Source organism: Lithobates pipiens, unplaced genomic scaffold (genome assembly GCF_037356315.1).
Source record: "Lithobates pipiens isolate NorthernLeopardFrog02 unplaced genomic scaffold, aLitPip1_a1.2 Scaffold_23, whole genome shotgun sequence".
Classification (NCBI taxonomy): Eukaryota; Metazoa; Chordata; class Amphibia; order Anura; family Ranidae; genus Lithobates; species Lithobates pipiens.
This window is the reverse complement of record NW_027507785.1, coordinates 113,361,970-113,388,733: the sequence shown is the minus strand read 5'-3', so window position 1 is coordinate 113,388,733 and position 26,764 is coordinate 113,361,970. Positions and strand designations below refer to the sequence as shown.

General features: G+C 42.5%; 1 protein-coding gene across 1 annotated transcript in view; it reads left to right on the top strand.

Moving 5' to 3' along the window:
• Nucleotides 1-26,764, top strand: part of STAB1 (stabilin 1) — a 394,908-nt gene that overhangs the window by 97,160 nt on the left and 270,984 nt on the right. Inside the window, exons 8-14 of the mRNA XM_077452219.1 lie at nt 1,224-1,420; nt 5,085-5,215; nt 6,553-6,680; nt 8,727-8,806; nt 12,074-12,196; nt 15,580-15,714; nt 16,858-16,920. Of these exons, the coding sequence (XP_077308345.1) occupies nt 1,224-1,420; nt 5,085-5,215; nt 6,553-6,680; nt 8,727-8,806; nt 12,074-12,196; nt 15,580-15,714; nt 16,858-16,920 (857 nt within the window). The remainder of the gene's footprint in view (nt 1-1,223; nt 1,421-5,084; nt 5,216-6,552; nt 6,681-8,726; nt 8,807-12,073; nt 12,197-15,579; nt 15,715-16,857; nt 16,921-26,764) is intronic.

Sequence of the window (26,764 nt, the reverse complement as noted above, 5' to 3'; positions counted from 1 at the left end):
GTATACAGTGTGTACACAAACACCAGTTATTCTTGTGTATGTGTAGCTGTTGGACAGTTAAGCCCACTACATACTGCAAGAAAATCATCTATTTTCCGGTTTTCCTCAATGTTTCACATCAAGTCGAAACTGAGGATTGTACTAATTGTATGAAAATTCTCGAACAACACAGGCTATTTTTTGGTTGGCTTATTGTTGTTTATTATTTCTGATCACGTGCAGTTTTTCATATTCAATTTTTCCCATATGAAAACAGTACACATTAAACAAAAATCATTAGTTCTGTTCATGTTCAAAATAAATTTAGAAGTTTGTCCCTTTCATTTGGAAAGTCTGAATTGGATATCGATAGTTGTGTACATACTATACCAAAATCGAATGAGCGTTCCTCGTACAGAATTTTTCTTCCTATTTTCTCATAGTGTGTACCCCACTTAACTCTCCCCAGTCCCGTCCCATCTGGTGTAAAACTGTTGTTCACAATTCAAAACATCAGCACCCAGCTGTGCAATGCACATAAAATCTTCTTTATTCTATAGCCATAGGGATACAAAAGGATCCAATACGCAAACAAATCCTGACGCGTTTCCATCCTTACAGGTATTTTTACTGCTTGCATATAAAAATATGTTAAAGGCCGCATTGGTGAAAAAAGAGCTGCATTAATTTGAAAATGTTATATCTGCCTGGGGTTCAACTTTAACAAATTAATATAGTTTCAAACGCAATTTTCATTGTTTTAAAATCGGTAGCTTAATATAACAGCTGGTAATCCACAAATGTCCTTGTTCAAGCACGTTCTTCTATAGGCATCACAGTCTCCCACATGTGCATTGTCACCTTGTCATTTGGGCACCTATGGACTTCAAGTTACTATTTCAGCACACATTGCATAGGCATGGTCCACTGGTGTCAAGAAACCTATTCTGAGAAGTGCCATGAATCCTTTGCTGTAATATATGCATGTAGATAGGTATTGGCTTCAAAGAAGCTGCAGGATAGCAGCAACACTGAGATCCAGCAGGGAATTAAAAATAAAAATGTGTAAGCAAGCATTTTATCACAACAAATCATATTATTTAGGATATACCAATGTTAGAAAATTCAACATAATTCAGTATGGATTTCTATCTACGTTGAGTTTAACTACACTTTAAGTTATGTTTTATTTTGTTTTACTTTGGTGTCTGTTATATATTTTGACATATGTTTTCATTTTACAGCCCAGGACCCCTGTAAGCCCTCACCCTGCAGTAAATTTGCAAAATGCACTGTACAGGGGCCACGGCAGTACACATGTACCTGCAAATCTGACTACTATGGGGATGGAAAGAAATGCTTGCCCTTTAATCCGTGTACAGTTGACAATGGAGGATGCCCAGAGAATACTACTAAATGTGTATATCGAAGTCCAGGAAAAGTAAGCAACACTAATCTAATGACATTGAATTTTCAAATGCAGAAAGCAGCAACCTTTTTTTGTTTAATGAACCTGTTAAAGATATTAACGCAAATCTCCAAGCAAGGTCTGTGCATTTAGCATGGCCCCTCTCCTTGTCAAAGTGCTGCATTAAAAGTAAAATCCTGTTGGGGGGGGGGTGAGAGACCCAGTTAATATACAGTACTTTTCCTTCAGATGCCGTAGTAGAAGAGTGACATCTGCATCCTGCCAACATGATCCTGGAAATGCTGAGTAATCCAGATCTTGGAAGAAGAGCCTTCTCGCAAGATTTGAGCTACTCAATGTTTTCTTGGGATTTTGCCAGGATGATGACATTACCCTTATCGCAGGCACTTTTTTGCAGGTGGTTGCAGCTGTTGAACAAGGGGGAGGGGGCACACTAAATAAGCGGGCCCTTGTGTTTAGATGCAAGATCTACTTTAACGTATTAACTATTCTTATTTGCTTTATAGCAGACATAAAAATGTGCCTTAACTTACCTCTGTGCACTGTTAAATTGATCAGAGCTCAGACACTTGCTGTATGCAAAGTCTGGCACTTCATCCCCCTTCTCCTAGGCCTGTTGATAATTCAGAGTACGAGCAGAGAAGCTGCTTCTTCCATATACGTAGCCTTCCCTTCAAGCACTCTTCTGTAAACATACTACACAAAAATTCAGCATTTCAAATTTTTAGAGCTTTTAAGCTGAACCCCCGCCTTTTGCACTGTAAAAATGAATAAACACCAATTTAGTATTTAATGTGCGACCACTGCTGTGTTATGCAATACTCTTACGTTTTATTCCCCCTGTACAGTACCATCAACATCAAATATTTGGCACTGAAGAAGTGGAGATGGTGACATTTATCTGTACCTTCTCCAATCACAGAACACCTTGCATTCATTGAGAAGAATACAATATTTTTTCGGAACTGACAAGCTGTAAAGTGAGCGACCTGCTGTGATCTGTGTACTCTAGCTGTAATGGTAGGCTGCTGCACCAGACATTCTGGGCTTGTAGGCAGGTGAAGTGCTGCAATATGCCTGCCAGCCTGAAGATGGCACTGTGCTGCTTCTTCAGGCTAGTAGGAACTCATTTGGGACTAAGTTGTCCACTGTCATGGTGGGATCCACACAGCCATATTGGAGTGGCCATTTTCTTCTATTGAACGTTTAAATTGTGGGAGATGACAGAAGTAATTAAATGTCACCTTTTTGCATCAGTTAGTTGTATCTGCATTCTGCAGTGTAGGAGTAAGTGGGAAACCGGTAGGAATAGAAAGGAGCAGCATTAGGGAAGGGTATCTGATGATAAGCTAAAGCACAGGATTCCCTCTATAGGGCATCTCTGCCAACTTACTGGAGTTTCCCTCCCTCCTCCAACTGAACAATCTGCAGAGACTTCAAGAGACTCAGTGTAAAGTAGCAACATTGGTACTTCCTGTAAAGGAAGCGCTCCTTGTTCATTCAGTGGACTGTAAGCCTGTGCCATGTTGGTTATCTGAAAAGTGCCTCATTGACAGCCATTACCTTTCTTCCTGAACAGGTGTAAGCTATAACACATCCTGTGTCTTATCTGCAATCTACCATGTTCCCATATTTCCAATCCAGCCTTTAAAACGATGACCCCTTTCACACTGAGGTGCTATAGCGTTAAAAATAGCATCTGCAAAGCACCCTGAAACAGTGGCTCCATTCCCTCCAGTGTGAAAGCATGAGGGCATCAGAAAATGTCCCGCCAGCAGCTTCTTTGGAGCGCAATGGGCAGGGGCACTTTAGGAGCGGTGAGTTCACCGCTTCCAGTGCGCTCCAAAAAAGATGCTGGCAGGACTTTTTATTACACCCTGCCAGCGCACTGCTCCAGTGTGAAAGCCCGAGGGCTTTCACACTGGAGTGAATGGAGCCACTGTTTCAGGTTGCTTTGCAGGCACTTTTTTAACGCTATAGCACCTGCAAAGCGCCTCAGTGTGAAAGGGGCCTTAGAGTATTACATAATGCAGCAGTGACTGTGCATTGCAAACACCTGATTAGTGTTAATTTATTTTTACGGCGCAAATGACCCTAAAATTATTTTTGGACAGAGGTCACCTTTTAATGCCCCACCCCTTCCCTCCCAAATTTATGCCAGAGCTTGAACAAAAATCACTTAAAATGAGGGAAAAAATAATTTGACCCCCTGCTGATTTTGTACGTTTGCCCACTGACAAAAGAAATAATCAGTCTATAATTTTAATGGTAGGTTTATTTTAACAATGAGAGACAGAATAACAACAAAAAAATCATAAAGCATTTTAATGAGTGAAATAAGTATTTTAGCCCTTCTCAAAACACAACTTAGTACTTGGTGGCGAAACCTTGCTGGTAATCAGAGGCCAGATGTTTTTTGTAGTTGGCCACCAGGTTTGCACACATCTCAGGAGGGATTTTGTCCCACTCCTCTTTGAAGATCCTCTCCAAGTCATTAAGGTTTAAAGGCTGACTTTTGGTAACTTGAACCTTTTAGCTCCCTCCACATATTTTCTATGGGATTAAAGTCTGTAGACTGGCTAGGCCAGTTCAGGATGTTAATGTGCTTCTTCTTGAGCCACTCCTTTGTTACCTTGGCTGTGTGTTTCGGGTCATTGCCATGCTGGAATATCCATCCACGACCCATTTTCAATGCCCTGGCTGAGGGAAGGAGGTTCTCACCAAAGATTTGACGGTACATGGCCTCGTCCATTGTCCCTTTGATGCAGTGAAGTTGTCCTGTCCCCAGAAAAACACCCCCAAAGCATAATATTTCCACCTGCATGTTTGACGGTGCAGATCGTGTTCTTGGGGTCAAAGGCAGCATTGCTGCTCCTCCAAACATGTTAAGTTGAGATGATGCCAAAGAGCTTGATTTTCACACTTTGACCCAATTCTCCTCTGAATCAATCAGATGTTCATTAACAAATTTCAGACGGGTCTGTACATGTGCTTTCTTTAGCAAGGGGACCTTTCGGGCGCTGAAGGATTTCAGTCCTTCACGGCATAGTGTGTTATCAATTGTTTTCTTGGTGACTATGGCCTCAGCTGCCTTGAGATTGACAAGATTCTCCTGTGTAGTTCTGGGCTGATCCTCACCGTTCTCATGATCATTGAAACTCCACAAGGTGAGATCCTGCATGAAGCACCAGACCAAGGGAGATTGACATGGGGAGATGGACAGCTCTTTGGTCTTGGTCATGGTGGAGAGATTGGAATCTGGTTGCTTTAAGAGAGTGCTCCTAATCTCAGCTCATTACCTGTATAGAAGACACCTGAGAGCCAGAAATCTTGCTTATTTAATTTTATTTCACTCAATAAAATTCAAATCAATTTATAACTTTTTTTAAAAATGTGTTTTTCTGGATATTTTTGTTATTCTGTGTCTCACTGTTAAAATAAACTTACCATTAAAATTATAGACTGATTGTTTCTTTTGTCAGTGGGCAAACGTACAAAATCAGCAGGGGATCAAGTTTTTTCACTTTTTTTCCCCTCACTGTATGCGACCTTTCCCTAATCTGATGGGGATTTCTATAAATTCCACATTCCAAAGTGTTTTGTATATAATCTAATTTACATTTTGCTGCCTGTTGTCATTTTTGAGCTTTTTGTACTGACTATCGTTAACTTCCAGTCTTATTGCAGTTGTCTCCCGGGATTGATAAGTCGAGGTGTGCCTTCTCAATGCATTCTGCCTAACCTATGTAACGCATTCAGTTGTGGAAAGAGTGCACACTGTGAAGTAGTGCCTCCTGGAACATATAAGTAAGCTTTTCCTGTCTTTGGTCAATTTTGAATCAGTCACCAGTTTGATCCTGTCAGGTCAAAGCTTATATTTGGCTTTGCCTTCTGATTTGGTGAATTTTATTGATATTCTGTTGCTCCTGGTTACAACTTGGGTTGTATATCTTCTCTGTGCTCCTGTCTATCTGTATGCAGGTACCCAGTTAATAGTTTTATGCTTCCTAGCATCAATATCTATTGTAAAGACCAGATACTCCTGACCCCGATCGGGATGATTGCATACATGTAAGAAAGAACCAGCTTTACAATTGTCATATTTCCAGCCACAGATCTTTGTTTTTAAAGTATAGGGTCTTTTGGTTTCCTTGTACGCACATGCTTATGGGGGTCTTCATTTTAACCTGTTATATCCACATATAATTTACGCCTTTTAGTGAGCCCCCTTATGTACTATGTTTCAAAACCACGCACAAAACATAGGCCTAAGTACACTTTTAGTGCACTTAACCTGTTCCGACCCCCTCCACTATAACATCAGAATAACCAGAATCTTCACTGTGATGCCTTTTTAATATATATTGCATGGGCCCACACTCTCCATTCACTTTAGTGGGAAGCCTGTTCACTGTCTGGCAGACCAGCTACATCTTGTCCATATTTGCATAGAAGGTTTAATGGACTGTGGCAATACTTTGGGGACTCTTTAACAAAGTAATTTTTTATATGTTTTGGAATGTTAAATACTTGTAAACCCTTCCATATACCCAGTGAAGTGACTAGCCTCAGGTGATGCACAAAGATGAAACAAATCCGCTTACATAGGCTGTACCTGTTTATCTGCAGCCTTCTCTCCTCTACAGCCTTCTAAAGCACACATTGTACACAGCATTTCCTAGCTCGAGAAGAGGTGGGGGGTCTGTGTCATACATCACAGCACCGAGAGGAGAGTTGAGTGTAATTTGAGATCTGAGTGGAGGGAATGGACACACCCTTTTTACACAGTCTTGTAGGGAAAACGAGCACAACCGAGGCTTTGTACATGCTGTGTACTGGGGAGGGTGGGGCCATCTCTTGGGATTTCTTGGTGTCGGCATCAACTGCCAGAAGGGACTCAGGCTGAGAGCAGGCAGAAATCACAGTAGGGGCTTTAGATCAAGGTAAGTACACTCATCAGATATGGTTTGTTCATTTTTTATTATTGTTTTATTTCAGTGGTTTACAGCTACTTTAAGGTACTTGCAAAGTCTCAGTAGTGTTAATTTACATGTTTTAACTTGAGCACTGGTTTATATTTAAATTAATTTGTGACATAAATAGTTTTTGAAAAAAGATTCAGCTGATATATCTCTGTTCTCTAGATGTGTTTGCATAGAAGGAGAAGTCGGGGATGGCAGAAATTGCTATGGTAGTCTTTTGTATGCGATTCAGACGCTTAATATTGAGAATATGGACATGAGGAAACAACCTGGGGCATTAAGAGCATTTGGTGAGATATATTTTTATGGTATTACTGGTTATAAATTTGGATTTTTACCTGTTTGACAGACCAGCTCCCAAAAATTTATATTTTGAAAATGACACCCAGGTTCACTCAAACATTATTGTAACGACCGCAGCTTACAATGCTATATGCAAGTGAAAGGGGCTTTAAACTGATCCTGAAGTCTTGAGTTTGCAAAATTATGTAGTTAGCCTTGATGAACAAGAGTACTGCTAGGGCTCCATTCATTTAAATTTACTAAACCACTAAGTACTGTAAAGGGGTGTGTAAGTTAGGTTAGATCAGGGAAGGAGGCGGAAAGAATGAGTGAGTGCACTATGCTTCAACATACACAAATCTTTTAGAGTCTCTTTTTAGATAAGGCTGCCTGCCTTTGACCTACAATGCATGTTGTGACTCTTATCAGAACCATATTTGGATATTGTGTTGCTTCAGGCACACCTGAGTGAGGATTCCCATTTTTTTACTAGTTCCACCCTTTGTATAATAAGATTTTAATAGTTAAAACTGATGCTAGAATGTGCTGCTGGAGGAAGTATGGTGTTTGCTTTGGATGTCTGCTTTAACTGTACAGAATATAGAACAATAGAGGGCAAAGATGGTTTCATGTCTTGAACCATAAACTACGACTAACTACTGTCAACCTAGACCCCTCCTTCCCCTACAAGTCTCTTGCTGAATTTAGTCACAAATGTCCAGAGGTGGAGGGAAGAGGAAACAAAATAAGGAACGAATTATAACAATTTGTACATTTTGTGGTTTAGTGCTGCCTTAGTAACTGGCCCACTAGTGCTATTGTGACCTATACAACCCAGAATATTTTCAGTAGCATAGTATGTTCACTCCTGCAGTTATACTGCTAGATTTGTGCAATCTCCAGAGGAACGCAAAAATAAAAAATACCTAAACATAAATGGCACTGTAAATGCTTTAATGAAGCTCTGTGTCACTCTATTATAATTTGAGCATCCATATGTGTACATACACAAACACAAGAGTGCCAGCATCTACCCTGTCTTCCCTGTTCCCAGGATGCGTCACGTGATGGCGTACATTCTTATATCTGACAGGGGGTAGTCACTGTCAGCTGGTTCATACTGTGGGGACAGATCTACCCTCTTCAAAGGTCCATCGGGTGCTTGCTCTGGATATTGCCTGGTTTGCTCTGGTTCAATCCTGGCTCCCTTTAGTTAAGTCCTGGTATTTTTTTCTAGGCTCGCTCTTGTTTGTTGCCCATAACTGTTCCTGTAATTGCCTCACTTGTTTTAGTCCCTGTAACTGGCTGGCTCAATTGTAGCCCCAGTAATTGGCCTGTCTTGTACCTCAGTTGGGTTGATATTTGTGTGATTATCAATCGGTCTTTTATCTCCAGAAAAAGGAGTGTTCGCATAATTTTGCATCAATGCAGATAATTTCTGTAAAGATTGAGCCCCTAGTTGCATCTGTGCTACTAATGCAAGTCAATGAGAATGTTAAACAAACTACAAGAAAATGCCCACCGGGTTAATTCTCTAGATGTTTCCAGCTATTTGGGTAACCTGGGTATTGCTCGTCGTCAGAACAGTTAAAAAGAAAAAAACCTAAACACACTTTCTAAAGCTGTACAGGCATCGACAAGCTTTAACAAGCACAAGAAAGGAGCCCATGTGAATTCAGGAAAGTGTATTGTTTTCAGAATGACAGTGGTGAATGGGAAAGGGAGACAGGAAGGTTAGTCAAGTATGTTTTGTACTGAGTAAGAGTGGTTTGTACTGTGGTAAATCCTATATAAATATTTGCTGCTTTTAAGTCGTTACCATTTTATTTAATAACCAATAGAATATTTTGCAGTTCGCATTGTGTGAAACTGTAATTGTAATTTGGTGCAGTGGGCTACAAATCTCTGTCCTCTGGACTAGCCATCTACTGGTTATAATAATAAAGTAAAAATAATCTGGAAATGTACTTTTTTCTATCAAAATAATACAACATCTGACCTATTCAGTGTAAGTGTTTGTTTGCATCATGTAATTAAGATTTTCTTATTAACAGAGGAAGGGTGTGCACTGACGCTGCGGAAATTTGGTCCTTTTACAGTATTTCTTCCTCCTATGAAAGCAAGTAAATTCAATGTAAGTGCTAACCTTTTAAAAAGTGAGCTATTATCTAATCATTTCTGAATCATACTTATTTTCTAGTGCAACATTTACACAATCTTTTTGAATGTTTTCCAAGGTATCTCCAGTGCCATAGATGTAGGCCTTCAGGCACATATTTATTTTAAATTCATACCTAAAAGGCTTTGAAAGGGGTTAAGCATGTTGATGTCTGGCAAGTGCCCAAGTTAAAGTTTGACACATTAGATGGGTGTGTCATGCCAGCCTATGTTTGCATACAAAGTTTGGAGTTATCTAGCCATTAAGGTGAAACACTTGGCCTGCCAAAAGTGCAGGGAACCCCAACCTTAGTTAACAGTGTTTTGTATTTAGCTACCCTAAAGGGTACTTAAGCAAATCCATATATTTTGTTGTGTTTCTATACAGGTAATGTAAATGTACAGTAGGCTGTTAAAAAAAGAACCCAATAATTGAGACTTTCTATTGAAGATGTGTATGAAGAGCTTTACACATGAATACCAGTTGTTACCCTATTACGCTAGTATAATTTAAAATGATTTTAAACACATTCCCTGGAATTCATAAAGACTGGTGGAGACAGTTTTTGTGAAAGTGTGTCTTACGTGTTCTAAAAGTGGTGCAGCATGCACCAAATCCATGTACCTGTCTAAAAATTGTACCTGATTTTAGAGCATTTTGGGCCATATTTAGAATACACACAAGACACTTTTGCAGAATGTTTGCACCAGTTTCTCTCTCTGTATGTCTAAAGAGAGTTGGTCTTAATTAGCTCAACGATAGTAAGATACGAACTGTCGGTATGTTATTTTGAAATTGCAGCATTCGATGCGTCACAATGTAAAAGTGGTGCATTGTACAACTACCTGAATTTGGTGTATGAGTCGCTGTCAGAACCAAAAGAGTCACATATGCTTCATGAATTTGGAGCAATACATTAGCAAAAGGGATTAATGCCAGAAAAGTGGCATGGCTGCTTTATTGAATTCCCCTTATGGTTTTTATTTGTGAAAAAAGGAGGTGCGGGCTAACCTAAAAGTTCAGAGAATGCACATAACTTCCAAAATTTTGTTTAACTGTCTGTTGAACACCTCTTGAACCAAACGCAGGAACATTCAGTTCATCACTATTCCTGGCCATATAATAAAGGAAATGCATATAAAACCACTAAATATTCCCTTTACCTTAAACCTTTTTACATATTTAATTAAGTCATTATGTAAAATAGCATAAACGTGGGCAAGCGTGCATTTGTGTATATGCAAAAGCAATTCAAACAAGATGGTGTATAGGGGACAGCTGAAGTTATATGTAAATTTTAACTTTTCTTATGCAAAAAATATTTTTTTCAAATTAGAAAATAGACATACAGTAATATGACGATCAACCTTTATTAAACTATTTATTTTACTCACAAAGCAACAACATATTTCTTACTACTCTACAGAGAACACTGATCCATTAAAATAAGTAAATTTACAGTGTGCTGTCAGTGAAATACTAGATTTGTCAGGACAAAATGTCCTTTAATAAAGCAGCCCCTATGAGTCTGCCAACTCACCGAAAACAATACACTCCCTGTGTTGATTTCTTATGTCACTAGGAAGTCTATGAAAGTGCACAGTGGTATAGGGGTGGCACAGTGGTATCTGGGGTTGCACAGTGGTATAGTAGTTAACACTCTCACCTAGCAGTAAAAAGGGTCGCTGGTTCGAATCCCAACCACGACACTACCTGCCTGGAGTTTGCATGTTCTCCCTGTGCCTGCATGGGCTTCCCCTGGGTACTCCGGTTTCCTCCCACACTCCAAAGACATGCTGGTAGGTTAATTGGCTTCTGTCCAAAATTGGCCCTAGTATATGAATGGGGACCTTGGATTGTGGGCTCCTTGTGGGTAGGGACAATTGTAGACACTCAGGTTGAACTGGATGGACTGGTGTCTTTATTCAACCTTACTGACTATGTAACTATATAACTATGAAATACAGAGCCTTCTATTTTCTATTTTTTGGAAAATTACAAAATATGAAGCTTGGTAAATGTGAAAGTGACCTCAAAATTACTAACAATAATAAAAACACAAACATATGGTATTTGATAATATATTCATTTTAAACAGTGTCTTAAGGACACATATTTATGACAAGAGGGGTCAATTAGTAAAAAGAATGAAAAAAATAAAAAAGACTTTGAAGAGAAAGTGAACTCCTAAAAGTTTTTCCCCAAAAAAAGATGACATGCACAGGACTAGTGCCCAGAATTGTCCATGCACTGTGCTTCTTTATTAGGGCAACCATCTTAGTAGATAGAAAGAACACAGAAACCCCATTTATGGGTGGGACCTTAAAAGTGACCAAGAACAAGATATTGCATCAAAAATAGTAAATTTATTGCAAAAAGCATATATTGCATGAAAGACTTAAGTCACCAAAGACAAAAAAAAAGTACATCAATATCGATACATTTGATTGAATTTGCATAGCATGTGCAAATTCAGCACGTACTTTGCAAATTCAATCAAATGTATCGATGTTGATGTACATTTTTGTCTTTGATGACTTAAGTCTTTTATTCAATATATGCTTTTTGTAATTTACTATTTTTGATTCAATATATTGTTCTTGGTCACTTTTAAAGTCCCACCCACAAATGGGGGTTATATGTTCTATCTATCTTGGGATGTGATGACCTAGAAATTTTCACTCCATGGATCTTGGAATTCTTTTCTACCATCTTGGTAGAGGGAGGACGTTTCCTCCTCATGCCAAAGACTTCAGCAAGGACAGTGATCCGTATAGTAGTTGTATCACCAAATCTCACCCCAGATTTCTTAAAACTAGCAGTGGCAGTAGTGCCTTAGATCTCACACTGCAGAGATACAGCTCTGTGTCTGTAGGCACAAAAGTGGTTAGACAGTAGGCACACTAACACACCAGGAAGTGCACTGCTACTTTTCAGGAGGCATTCAAGATAAAAAAAAGTACATTCCAGTATTCATTTATGTAAAAATGTACTGCTTAGGCACAATCAACACTGCTAGATGTCCCCTATATCATAGCACATCTTTGTAGATCAAGCCTACCTTCACCTATTTATTTCACCACTTAAAATGTTGAGAAGGAATATGATTGTAATAGTTCTGCAAGTGAACTGTTCTTGTTATGAAGTATTACATTATGCATAAACATCATATCTTACAACGCCAAAATCTTCTGTCATAGAACAGAAAGTCTTTGTCTGATATACTTTTATTTATATCGCTAGGAGACCACAGCTAAGCTATTTTGCAAAGCTCACATTGTTGCTGGCCAGTACATGAATAATGATTTGAAGAAAATTGGTAAACTGTGGACGATAGGTGGGGATGTCCTGGAATTTTCCACGAAGGTAAGAACCTGTATTATTACTTTTGTAAAGTACAGCATAAACTTTGAATTTAACGTGGAAGGCAAGTCAAAACCTAACTAAGCTTAAATCTACTCCCACCCACATTTTTTGCCTATTCTGTCTACCCTTCAAAAGAAACGATGTCTATACTTATCTATTCTGAATTGGCTATGGTCCAGTCACTTGACCGCCTTATAGCACCAGCTTTAGTGTAGAGGAGGGACAGTCAACAACAGATGCCCCATAGTAAGCCTATGGTTGACGTCACCATCCAGGCTCTGCAGCCATTGTTGGCGTTCTCTACTTTACACTGAAGGCGCCACTGGAGAGATCATGTAATGGGACTGGGGTGACTTCAGAATAGGTAAGTATACAGATCCTTACTTTTACAAGGTAGATAGAATAGGCTTAGAATAAACAAAGAATGCAACGAGAAATTTAAGGGTGCAATCAGGGAGGCTAAGATAGAACACAAAAGGCACATAGTGGAGGAGAGTAAAAAAAAATCCCAAGAAATTCTTTAAGTGTATAAATAGTAAAAGGGGGAGATCACACCATATTGGCCCCATAAAGGACGATGAAGGGAATCTGGTTACTAAGGATGGAGAGATGGCAAAGGTATTGAATTTATTATTTTCCTCAGTCTTCACAAGGGAAACGGGGGGCTTCAGTAACCAAAACTGCAATATTTATTCTCATGACACATCACAGGAAGCACCCTTATGGCTAACAGAGGATAGAATTAGAATTAGAAATAGACTTGAAAAACCTAACATTAAACAGTCACCGGGACCAGATGGCTTATACCCGAGGGTCCTAATTTTTACGAACAGTCTACTGACTGGTATGGTACCAGCGGATTGGAGAAAAGCCAATGTAGCACCAATATTTAAAACAGGACCAAGCTATATCCCTGGGAATTACACACCAGTTAGCCTAACGTCAATAGTTTGCAAGCTCTTGGAGGGGATGTTAAGGGACTATATACAAGATTTTAGTAATAAAAACAGTATCATTAGCAGTAATCAGCATGGATTCATGAAGAATCAGTCTTGCCAAACCAATCTATTCATCTTCTATGAGGAGGTAAGTTGCCATCTAGATAAAGGAGGGCCCATAGACGTGGTGTATCTGGATATTGAAAAGGCATTTAATACAGTCCCCCATAAATGTTTACTGTACAAACTAAGGTCTGTCAGCATGGGCCTGAAATGGACTGGGGGGGACCGCACACACTGTTTTCTTCATTATTTTTTCAATAGCCTGGTGCTGGCAATTGTACCCGCAAGTCATTTTAAATGGGATTTGACTTTTTTTTTTTTCATTAGAAATAAAAATTTTGCTGCATCATGTTTTATGCATGCTACAGATGCGCCACTTTACAGGCACATTAAGGGGACGCCACAGGCACTATATTTAAAGGAATTTTTCATTTTTATTGTTGCACTTTAAGCATAATTAAAATCACTGCTCATGAAAAAAAATGTTTGCACTGGAACAAGTCCGCCGGGGCAGTACCCAGACCCTCATACCACTTTTATGGCCAATTACTTGCATATAGGCCTTCAAAATGAGCACTTTTGATTTTTCCTGTTCGGCTTCCATAGAGTTCAATGTACCAAGTTGATCAATCAGCCTGCTGGATTCTCTTGCTATTATCGCTAGCAACTGCTATCAATAATCACTGTGTTCTCCCAAAAAGGATAGCTGCCTCTTCTTTTTTTCTTCACTTTCAATGTGCCTTTGAACCTGCTAAAAAATATAACTACTCCAGGAAAGTAAATTTCCTAGCACATCCCCTTTGCTTTATTACATTTCACACCTCTGTCCCCCTCTGTGAGTGCCTAGTTACTCTCTGTGCTGACCCAACTCCAACGCCCTCCCCTCACCTCCCTACATGACCATTTATGTAGCTGCAGGGGGGGGGCACAAAGAGGAATAATATAGAGTGCCCCTTGAATGACAGCTCTGAGTCTGCTGGGGCTGCTAACATCACATCCGAGATGGTAGTGTCCAGCAGCAACCTAAAGCCTTGTACACACGATCAGATTTTCCAACGGGAAATGTATGATGACAGGCTATTGGTGGAAAATCCGACTGTTTGTATGCTCGGTTGTCGGATTTTCGAAGTGTGTGTACACAAGTCCGTCGGACTAAAGTCCAAAGTACAAACACGCATGACGGCACCAGGGACGAGCCAGAAGCAGTCGGTCTTGTAAACTATCGTTCGTAATGGAGAATAAACATTTGTGACGTGGCAAATTATGAAATCTCGAATTGCAGAGCACATTCTCTTCTTCTTTCATGGGATAGTAATGAAGCTGCTTTGCTGGTGATACTGATGGAGTAATTGCAAACTAATTTTCAAAGACTTTTTTTTTCTAGTGAAAGCAAGAATAATATTATTGTGCTTTTTTTTATCTTTTTGGGGCAAGTTACCACAGCACCATTATCCCGTAGTTTTTAAGATCAAAGATACAACTATGTTGGTGTTAATTTTACATTGTATTTTTTTAAATGTAGCTACTGACTCCCAAACTGTCATTTGAAATAAAACGTATAGCCAAGTATTATTCTCCACAAATTTTTTATTGTGCATTAAAAAAAGAAAACAAATCAAATTAGACATCTGCCAATAGAACTTAACCAAAATGTGCATTCTATAGATCCTAAAATATAGAAAATATAACAAATCAAATCATTTTCAACCAAAAATTTTAATAAAAGCCTCAGACATGTGTCCTGCTTCTTAATATAGGGGGTCAGCAAGAGATGGTGAAAGCAGGGGTCTGTCATCCGGAGATAATTCCGAAAATCATCTGAATTATTCTCCTGGAGCTCCAGCAGCAATGGCATATGACATAATTGGTCATGATTAATAAAGCAACCAATTTTTGGTCCAAAAACGCCTCCTCCTCCTCCAAGGCTAATAATAAATAACACATTATCTCCTCCAATTCCGCAACATGTCTGGTTGACAAACAGCCATTCAGAAACAAACTGAAAAGCGCGCATCAATACTAACCAAACTTTTACTAACACGAAATTAGCAGAAGGAGTCCAAAGGGTAGCATTAAAGAGCTGAAAAACCACATAGTACGCCACTACGTTCATGCTTGTTAGCCAACAATTCCTTGCCATTTGTATGCAAGACAAAATCCAGGCACACACCTTTGGAAAAAAAGTCCAAGGTTTTGTCTGCGGAAAATCCGATTGCGTGTACAAAGCTTTAGGGCTTGAAATATCTATACAATGAAGACTTTTACAGGTAATTAACATTGTTGAAATCAATGTTCTGATGATAGTCTTTAAATAGTGTCATTGCATATACTGTATATTTCTTATTAGTGTATAATACATGATTTGCTACATTTGACCCACAGGGTTTCACTACATCCTCCAAGCCTAGTGAAACATACAGAATTACAAGATCAGACCTACCAGCAGCCAATGGCATTATCCATATTATCAACAAATTCATTACATATGACAACACAGAAGTTATTGAAAAACAAAAGGTATCATTCATTATCGAATTATTCTTTTTGGAATAATATGAATGTGTAACTGCAGCCTATAGGCCTGAACCTTTATCATTTCTATTTTAGTCCTGTCCACAAATGTCAATTTTTCCACAGATAATTCTGTGATTTTGCTGTTTGTATAAAACTAAAACCAAGTTTGAAATGTATTATACAAGGGTCAGGTATAAGACTGTTTTACCTAATGCTGAATGCTAGTAGCGCTGGTCGCAGTAAGGTCGATGTTGCACTCACAGTTCTGTCACTGACAAGAGCACCTTAGCGTCAGGATAGCTACGCAGCGCACACCGGGGCATTAAAATAGGAAGTCCCGGAGCTAGGAGGAACAAATAAAGCATAGGGCCGGTATGACAAGGTGGAAGGGGAACAAGACAGATCAGAGTTAACTTGACAAAGAGATTACGTGGGAGTTTGGTACTTATGTGATTGGGGGAGTAGACGGGGTGATGGGGAGGAGCACAGGAGAAAAGTCTGGAGAAAGGGGTGGTACCATAGCCGTCGGTGTGGGAATAAATCAGGGGAATGTCCGCCCTCCCATCCTGTTATGGGGTAAGTCGGTTTAAAGTGTAGATTTAGAGATGGCTGTTGGGACCCCTTGGATGGGATTAAATAATCTGTTGATGGGATACAAGTGGGAAACCATCCTTGGTGTGGTATTCTCTTGTTGGGTGGGGTCCACTAAGAGGGACCAGGAAGTGGTAGACCTGTATGGTATGTGGAACAAGTGTTAATGTCCTCGTGTTGTGACTGGGGACATATAGCTTTTTTTTAATTGTCAAAGTGTTATTTATTATGGTGTTTAATAAAAGGCTGGATGTCCATTTACCTCCAACTAGTATTGTGTGTTTTAATAGCAGTATGGCTACCTTTGATCTACCCTAGTCAAGTCACTTGTTTGTACATGTTACTCTTTCACAAAATGAATGGGCAGGGCATTGTTCTCTGACTGACGACTAAAGCTAGCCATACACTGATCAGTGGCAGCTGAAAATCGGGGGATTTTTCAACATGATAGAATGAAAATATTAAAGAAACTGATTTTCAAGGAGATAATTCTCCAGGACTCTGGCAGTGACATATATGTAACATATTTGTAACACTTGTTTAACTGTTTTCAAGATGACCATTGGTGAGATAATTGCCACAGATGACAGATTCAGCCGATTTGAAACTTTGTTGGAGGTAAGAAAGTAAAAAAATCATATTGTTCTTAAAAAGTGATCCCATACGACAGGGGAAATCAGTTAGTAAACTGCTAATGTTGTCCTGGAACCATAACCACCAGTTCTATGCAATCTACTGCTGCCATATTTCATAGAGCTCCTCACATGTGCAGAGGGTGTATAACCTGTACCAAGATCTATTTCAAGTCAAATAATTAATTGCTGAATTATAAATCAGTTTCATACTTCAGCAATGAAAGTTTGGGAGGGGATGGCGAGGTTGTGTGGTTATCATGGGCAGCTAATAATGATTGATAACTGAAGCCAGCAAATATATTTGAAGCATGCAAATGTATTTGAACATGGATAGTACCATATGCAAGTTTATCATTCGTTGATGTGAATGTATAAATAAGTGATATCCATGGTATTCTCCATAGTTTTGATCTTGTGTTTTTTTTTTTCAGCACTTGTTTAGAACTGGGTTTAAGCTCCTTTTTTATTATTTTATTTTTATACTTTAAACCAGTCCAGTGACATGCGTGTCCTGTTTCTGTTGTGCCCTTTTCCCCCATCCCCTAGCCACTGTAAGGAAACAGTAAGCTTTTTTTTTTTTTTTCCTTTATTGAGAAAATACATTTGATTCCATCCTTATAACACCATTACTTAATGTATACACGTTTTTATAAAAATCACAAGAGCAAGGAAAGAAAAGAAAAATATATATGCAGAACCAACCATACTTTCTCTTATATTCACCGACCGACATAGCTCCTCTCTGTAACTAGATGGGTTGTTAGCCCTATCACTGGAGATACTAGGCAAGTTGTAATACAACATTTCAGAACTTTTAGTTCCGCCCATGGGGCGGTCTCTAGGACACAACCCCACAGTCTGCTCAGGCAGAACCCTGCGGGCCCATAGGCCTATGTTTTTTTAATGCAGAAGCTTGGCTTTTTGCGCAAGATGAATGATCCTGTGATCTTCTATCAACAGCCAGCTGGGTGACAGGCTGGTTCACTTATTCCTGTAGTCTCCCCAGTCCGGCCAGCGAGCATGTGCAAGTCGCAGCTAAGGCTCGGCAGACCACGACATACCTCAGCTCCAGAGGTGGTCGTGAGCTTTATGCTCCGGGGCGTACATATGACCGGCTACTGATGTCTGCGTCACAGTATGCCGAGGCCAGTAGTCTTCCCTGTACTGATCAGGAGCTGACTACCGTGGAATGTCTCCAAGCTTCAGGACTGGTAAGTACAGCTCTCCCTGCCTGGCAGGGTGGAGCAGCTGGGCATTCCCTGGAAGATCGATTTGGGGGCCCCCCTTACCCCCCTCTCTTCTCTCCCCGTCCCTAACTCCCTCCTTTCCCCCCCTCACGGGGGGGGCTGTACATGTGCTGAGCAGTGTGTGTGTGTCTGGGCTCTCACCTGGGGGTTTTAGCTGTGCTGGGTGCCTGGGTCCTGAAGCTTAGTCCCGCTGGATTCCTGTGTAGTCATGCCCCTGTGTTGGTGCAGCGCTGTGCCTGCCACATGTTCTCTCTAGTCCCTCAGAGCGCTGTTCGGTGGCCATTTTAAGTATGGGCAAGGGTCAGACTGGCTTCAGTCGGCCATTTTCCTGGTGATTCCCTATTGAGAACACCGGCGGCCACTTTCTTGTAGCCAGACCACGTTTTTATGCTCTAGCAGCTGCCCCTGGACCCTCTACTTCCTGGTTGGTCATCACAGGACGCTGGGAAGGTTATCCTGTGTTCTGAACATGTGGGTTTGATCGTCCATCGATCGTTCACCGATCGTGCGACCGGCCGGCCACCGACACAGTTTTCTGCTATCTCTGCATCTGGGAGCACTGCAGATCACCAGGCATTGTGGTAATACAGCACGGAACGGCCCAGGGTGGTGAGTCCAGCGGGTTAGAGCCCCTCAGCCAACGGCAGCAGGAGGGTGGGACTGTCACTGTCCTAAGTCCCCTTCGGGTGGCAGACAGGGTAGGGTCAGCATGGCTTCAGAAACTGGTGTTTCTTCCCCCGAAATCCAGGCAATGGCAACCGGGTCACCTGCGGACTGCGCGGTCCCTATGGACACCCTTCCGGCGGTCCTTAATTCGTTAGTTGCCAGGTTAGAGGCGGTGCGTGGGAAGAAAGGTGCTAAAAAGCAGCCCCTGACCCCCCCCATCCTCTGGGGAGAGCTCTGACGCAGACTCGGGTCCTGCAGAGGCCGGTGACCCCTACTCTGTCTTGTCAGATGACGCTGACTAGGACCGTTCGGACTGTGAGGATGAGTCCCCGTCCAAGCACTTGTTGGAGCACTTATCACAGCTGTGCGTGATACCCTGAAGATTCAGAAGCCAGCGGATCCCTCTGCTGATGTACCGGTCTCCTTTGGGTCCCCCAAGCCAGCGCGTTCACCTAAGGTGTTCCCGTATCTGACTTATTTTGATAAGTTCATTTACAAGGAATGGGGTCGCCCGCAACTGACCTTTTCGGTCCCCAAATACATGGCGGTGCGTTATACCTTTGAGGAAAGCCTTCTCAAAAAATGGTCGGCTCCTCCTGTCGTGGACCCCCCAGTATCCAGGTTAAACAAAGTAACCACGATCCCGGTTGAGAGGACTCCTGCATTCAAGGATCCCACGGACAGGAAGGCGGTGGCTTGTTCCTTGTTTACGGTTGTGGGGTCAGCCGTGCGACCTGTACTGGCATCCACACTGGTGTCGCAGACACTGACTGAGTGGGCAAAACTTTTGCACTGCGAATTGGGAGAGCAACACGCCTCCCCTGTCTGCGTGGAACTAGCAGACCAACTAGTGCAAGGCCTTAAGTACGTCTGTGACGCGGCCCTGGATACTCTCCCCCTGTTATCCAGGGCTTCAGTGTCAGCTGTGGTGCTGAGTCACCTGATTTGGCTAAAATGCTGGCCTGCTGACTAGGCATTCAAGAAAGCCCTGACATATCTTCCCTTCCTTTGGAGCCTCGTTAGATGACTTTATTAAAAATGCCACTGGTGGTAAGAGTACTCTACTCCCACAGGCCAGGAAGGCTAAGGAGCCACGCCACAGGCAAGGGCCCTAGTTTTCCACTCACAAGCGGCTTTTTCGTCCGCCCGGTGCTTCGACAAAACATCCCCAGCCCTACAGGACGCCCACGGACGGTCAAAAACGTCTCTGCAACCGCAAGTCTAACAAGAATGCGAACAAAAGTGCTACCGCATGAAGGTTTGCCCCCACCCATATCTCGGGTGGGGGGTCGCCTTCGGGATTTTGCAGCCCGGTGGTCCTCCTGGTTATCCAACCAATGGGTCTGCGACCTGATTTCCACAGGCTACAAGATAGTTTCTTTCTTGGCCGCCAAACAGATTCTTCCCCTCCAGCATACCCGTATCCCCGGTTCGCCGGGAGTCCCTGTTGGGGACGGTGGGGGACTTGCTGAATCAGGGGGTAATTTTACCAGAACGCTTCCAGGGATTCTACTCAAATCTGTTTGTGGTTCCCAAGAAGGAAGGGGTATGTCTGATCTTGGACCTAAAAGCCCTCAATCACTTTGTAAAAGTGCAGAGGTTCAGAATGGAATTAGTTCTCTCAATAGTCGCTGCACTCCATCAAGGGGACTCCCTGGCGTCCTTAGACATCCAGGATGCATACCTGCACATACCCATATGCCTTTGGCATCAAAAATGTCTGCGTTTGGCAGTCAGGGAAGCCCACTACCAATTTGTGGCTCTTCCCTTTGGCCTGGCATCAGCCCCCCGAGTCTTTACCAAGGTACTGGCTCCAGTATTGGCGTTGCTGCAACAACGCAGGATCACTATTGTGGGCTACCTGGACGATCTCATCCTGAGGGCATCTTCCGCCTCAGAATTAGAGGAGGATGTGGCGATCACCATGCAGACCCTGCATGAATTTGGGTGGCTGTTGAACCTAAAGAAGTCGGCGATTGTGCCGACCCAGTGTCTGGAGTACCTAGGTTTGCTATTGGACTCCAGGGAAGTGAGAGTTTTTCTCTCTTCAGACAAATTGCAGACTCTCAGATCTGCGGTCAAACTACTGATGAACCGCAAGTGGTCATTGCTCCGCTTTTGCATGCGAGTACTGGGTCTCATGGTAGCCTGCTTCGAGGCAGTACCTTATGCCCAGTTCCACACCAGAGTACTGCAGAAAGAGATCTTGTCGAAATGGGACAAATCTCAGTTGTCCCTGGATCAATAGATCCAGGTGAGCCAGCCAGTCAGGGACTCTCTGATCTGGTGGTTGAGGTCCCCGGTGATTCAGTCCGGAAAATCGTTCCTTCCTCTGAAATGGATGGTGATCACTACAGACGCCAGTCTATCCAGCTGGGGTGGAGTGATGGGGATTCAGTCGGCTCAGGGCCTCTGGTCGACGGAAGAATCCGAGTTGCTGATCAATCTTCTCGAATTGAGAGCGATCAGGCTGTGCCTCCACACATGGTCGAGGTGTCTTTAAGGGAGTCCGATCAGGATACAGTCAGACAATGCCATGGCTGTGGCATAAATAAATCACCAAGGGGGAACAAGAAGCTCAGTTGCTGCTTAGGAGGTCGCTCACATACTTCGGTGGGCAAAGCGACACGAACCGGCCCTGTCGGCCTTTTACATCCCGGGGGTGGAAAATTGGCAGGCGGACTATCTGAGTCGACAGATGCTGGACCCAGGAGAATGGGCATTGCATCCGGAGATATTCAGGCTGCTGTGCCTGAAGTGGGGCACACCAGATGTGGATCTATTGGCCTCCTGTCTCAATCAAAACGTGCCAAGATTTGTGTCCAGGACAAGAGATCCGTGGGCAGATGCGTCAGACGCGCTGGTGGCTCCGTGGGATCAGTACCAGCTGATCTACACCTTTCCTCCACTAAAGCTGTTGCCACGTCTGCTTCGCAGAGTGGAAGCCGAGGGGATTCCAGTAATCCTGGTTGCCCCAGATTGGCCTCAGCGTCCCTGGTAGGCAGACCTGGTGCGTCTGTTGGCAGACACTCCCTGACGACTGCCGTTACGAGAGGACCTCCTATCTCAAGGTGCAATCTTACACCCTGCTTTACCATTGCTTGCTTTAACGGCATGGCTATTGAGAGCCAGGTGCTGAGGAACCGGGGTCTGTAGGACTCAGTGATTCCAACTATGTTGAGGGCTCGGAAGTCTTCTTCATGGAAGATATACCATCGTACCTGGAAGACCTACATCTCCATGTGTGAGGAGAAAGGATGGCATCCGCGATCCTTTCTATATCCAGGATCCTGCTGTTTTTTCAGCAAGGAGTAGACCAGAAATTGGTGTTAAGCACCATTAAGGGGCAAATTTCAGCCCTGGCTGTCTTTTTTTTTCAGTGACCCCTGGCGTCTCACACGTTGGTGAGTACCTTTGTTCAGGGGGTACGACATGTAGTCCCTCCGGTGCATCCACCGTTACCCCCTTGGGATTTGAACCTGGTGTTGTCGGCGCTTCAAAAGCCCCCGTTTTAAAATATCAGGAAGATTTCCCTGTTGACTCTTTCACAGAAAGTGGTCTTTCTAGTGGCCATCACATCGGCCAGGAGGGTTTCGGAAATGGCAGCCTTGTCCTGCAAGTCGCCTTATCTGGTCATCCACAGGGATAAGGTGGTGTTGCGTCCTCATCCGTCCTTTATATCGAAGGTGGTCTCGGCTTTTCATATCAGTGAGAACATTGTATTACCATCGTTGTGTCCTAAGCTGAAGCACCCCAAAGAGGAGGCCCTTCACGCTCTCAACGTGGTTAGGGCTCTGAAAGTGTATTTGTCTGCCACGGCTCCCTTTCGGAAGCCAGATTCACTGTTTGTTTCGGTGGCTGGTCCAAAGAAGGGTATGGCAGTCTCGTCTGCCACCATTTCCAGGTGGATCAGACAAATTGTAGTACAAGCCTACGCCTTGAAGGGGCAGGTGCCCCCCTTCCTGGTCACGGCCCACTCTACAAGGGCAATCGACACCAAGCATCTTTTGCTCAGGTGTGTAAGGCGGCGACCTGGTCGTCTGTCCATACGTTTACCAAGTTCTACAAGGTAGACGTCAGTGCATCGGCTGATGCCTGTTTTGGCCGCAAAGTTTTGCAGGCGGCCGTGTAGTTGCAATTATATATGCAATTGAGATTTTTTCCTGGTTTTTCAATAAGAACGCAGTACTGTTTTGTTAATGCACTGTTGCATTACTTCCGCAAATGGTTGCGGTTTTGGGGATCTCTCCTGTTGAGAATACCCGGTTATGTGGTGGTGTTTTTTCATACACTGCTGTTTTTTTGTGGGTTTAGTTTCACTAGTTCCCACTTGCCATGGTGGATGAAGTTTTAATGCTGTTTTTCCTACCCCTCGTTTGGCACTGCTTGGGGACGTCCATTTATTTACAGAGAGGAGCTGTCGGTCGGTGAATATAAGAGAAAATAGGAAAATCCTTTTCTCTTTAATTCACCAACCGACACAGCACCAGCCCCTCCTTTTTTCTCTTTATGTTTTACTGCTTGTTGACGTACTGAGTTCTGCCTGAGCAGGCTGTGGGGTTGTGCCCTAGGGACCGCCCCAAGGGCGGAACTAAAAGTTCTGAAGTGTTGTATTACAGCTTGCCTAGTATCTCCAGTGATAGGGCTAACAACCCATTTAGTTACAGAGAGGAGCTGTCGGTCGGTGAATTACAGAGAAAAAGATTTTACGGTGAGTACAAAAATCCTATTTTTTCCTCTATTTCTCCCTCCCACCCCCATTCCTTTCCTCTTAGCCCTTGTACACACGGTCGGAGAATCCGTAGGAATGTGTCCTATCGGACCGTGTTGTCGGATAATCCGACTGTGTGTGGTATGCATCGGACTGATTCCGTCGGAATATCTGTCGGACCCAATTTTCCAACATGTTGGAAATATTTTCCAACCAACTGGTTCGATCAGACATACTCCGATCATGTGCAGAGAATTTTGATCGGACCAAGTGCCACGCATGCTCAGATCAAATTCCTACATCAAAGCTATTGGCTACTAGTCCCATCGTAACGAAATTAAGTCATCACGTTCTGAATGATCGGATTTTTCGACAAAACTTAGTCCGACCGTGTGTATGCAACAGTTTCGGACAAGATCCGACAGGCAAAATTCGACGGACAAAATCTGACGGACAAAATCCGACCGATTTGGTTGGCAGAATGTCCGACCGTGTGTACAGGGGCTTACACCATGCATTCCCCACATTCATCTTGCTGTCACACCCATTCTTCCTTTCTATCTAGATCTCAACCCTTTTTTCCAGCTTATTCCAACTCCAGCCATTGCTTCCATATATTTTCACATTTCCTGTAACTGCCTCTCTTCTTATATATGTACTTCTCCTTCCCAATCGTGTCTTTTACCACTTTCACCCATTCTGCTACCGTCGGGGGATTTTTTTCCTGCCACTTATATGCAATGAGCTTCCTTCCCTGAAACAGAGAATCACCTCTTTCTCCCATCATATACTTGTATATATCTGATATTAATCCTTTAGATTTTCTAGCATTAACCAATTTCCTAAGGAAGGGCATTTCATTCAACTCTGGTACCTTTCCACTAATTTGTGTATCCAGGGCGTGCCTAACTTGTAAGTATCTATAGAATAATCGGTTTGAGATCTCGTATTCCTCACTTATTTCTTGGAATGATTTTGATCTACCAGCCCTATACAGCTGTGCTAAATAGCGGATACCTTTCCCGTCCCACTCTTCTATCTTCCCCATTGCTTTAAGTTCCTTTAAATTTTTGTTATCCCAAATAGGGGAAAACTCAGAGAATCCGCCATGACCCAATATGGTCTTGACTGATTCCCAGGTCTTCACCATTAACTGGGTTGTTGGACATCCAGATCTAAATGAATCCGCTTCCACCGCCCCCACTATTGTTTTATCTTCAGTATCGTTTAATAATAGCCCATTTCCTTCTTCCCTTTCTCCTAATACATTACTTCCCTCCATATACTGCATTTGTGCTGCCAGGAAGTAGTACCTTGGGTTTGGCAGTGACAGGCCTCCCACCTCTCTCGGCCACTGCAATGCCTCTAGGTGGATCCTCGCGACTTTCTTCTTCCAAATTAGCTCTCTGAATACACTGTCTAGTTTTTTAAACCAGTGTTTTGGGATCCATACTGGCAAGCTGTGTATTACATATAATATTTGCGGCATCCACACCATCTTAATAAAGTTGCATCATCCAGCTACCAAGAGAGGTAGGCGACTCCACACCCTACTCTTCTGCCTCAGTCTTACCATGAGTGGGACAACATTTCCTGCTATAAACTGTCCTGGGTCCTTTGTCATATTGATTCCTAAGTATTTCATTTGGATAACTGTCCTTATGAGTTACCTGATGCGGGAGTGGCTCTGTAAGACGGTCTAATGGCAGGAGTACTGACTTTTGCATTTGCAGATTGAAAAAGCAACCATCACTTGTGCATTCAGGAGAGGAATCTTTGGACATAAATTGCTTGATGTGCCTAAACACTTGTAAAGGTTTCGAAACGCAACTAAATGCCATGCGTGCTTAGCACTTGAGTGTTTATTCAGTCTAATGGCTAGAATAAATGAACTTTCTAGCTAGTGGAATGAATAAATGCTCAAACTCTTGACACACCTAAATGCATGTGTAAAGCACAGCTTTAAGCGTGTTTTTTAAAGAAGGCCTAAATCTGAGGCATGAGGCCTAAATCTGCTCTGGTTTGCAATGGTTTGAAAAAGGACTTCATGATTTTTTTTTAAATCCACCTCAACATAATCTGTCTGGTTGTAGATATAGCACCCTCCTAGTTAGGTTGCTAGGATATTTTTCATTTTTGGTTCCTCTGTAATCAGTGGAGCAATTGTAGATGGCTTTGAGCTGAACTGTGTTTCACACGCTGTAGGTTTGTTTCCCTTGTATTCAAGAGTATTCTAGAATCATAGTAGGCTGGAAAGCCAAATGGACCTGTTATTTGAAATTCCCACCATAAACTCTGGAAACTGCTTCTAAAGACATGGGAAACAAATTCACAGCCTGTGATACCATGATCAGATCAGATCCAGTGTTTACAACTTGATTACAGAAGAAGCCAAAAAAACTGATTTACCTAGCATCCTATGCTAGGAGGGTGCTATATGTATGACTTCCCTAATTTGATTGTGTTGATTGCTTCTGTCTGTTACTGTGAAGGGGGGTCCAGCAAAGAGAGTGGTAACACAAAGCCCACTAATCCGTGAGTTACATGTTTATAGGTATGGTTTAGAATATGAAATATTTGGGGCACCTTTCCATAGGAGCTCTATCCTCTTGAGCTCAGTCTTGGCTGGATGTGTGTTTGGAACATTTGTTTAATTGGGCCTAGCCTCATCCTGGGCTTGTGCTGAGGCTCCAGAATTTTATCTAACCTGCCAAAGAGTGTTACCCAGAAGGAGATGGTCAAGAGCATAGCTACCTGGAGGAAGAACCTGTAAGAAATCTTCCTTGCCGAGGAGTCACAGAGAAGCTAAGTAGACGTTTACCCCCTGGATATTGCGAGAAAGATCCATTGCCAACAGATCAAGGAAACTTTGAGTGTTGCTAGAAGATCAAGGAACATATTGATTGAAGAGGGAGAGATCCACTGAAATTTACATTGAAGACCTGACTGCTCTTACAGGGTCATAGATCTGCCTTGTTACTCTTGCAGGGCCAGCAATTCTGTAATTGATAAAAGGCTGCTCTTAAAGCAGTAGTAAACCGCAGCCTTTAAAAAGAAAAAAAAAAAACCTGCAAGGCAAAGTTATCATATGCTAGTATGCATCACATGATTGGACGAGCCACGATAACGTCACTTCCTCGCATGCACGCTGGAGCTGCTGTTCACGACAGGGCTCTGAAGGAACAGCACGAGTATGTTTTTTT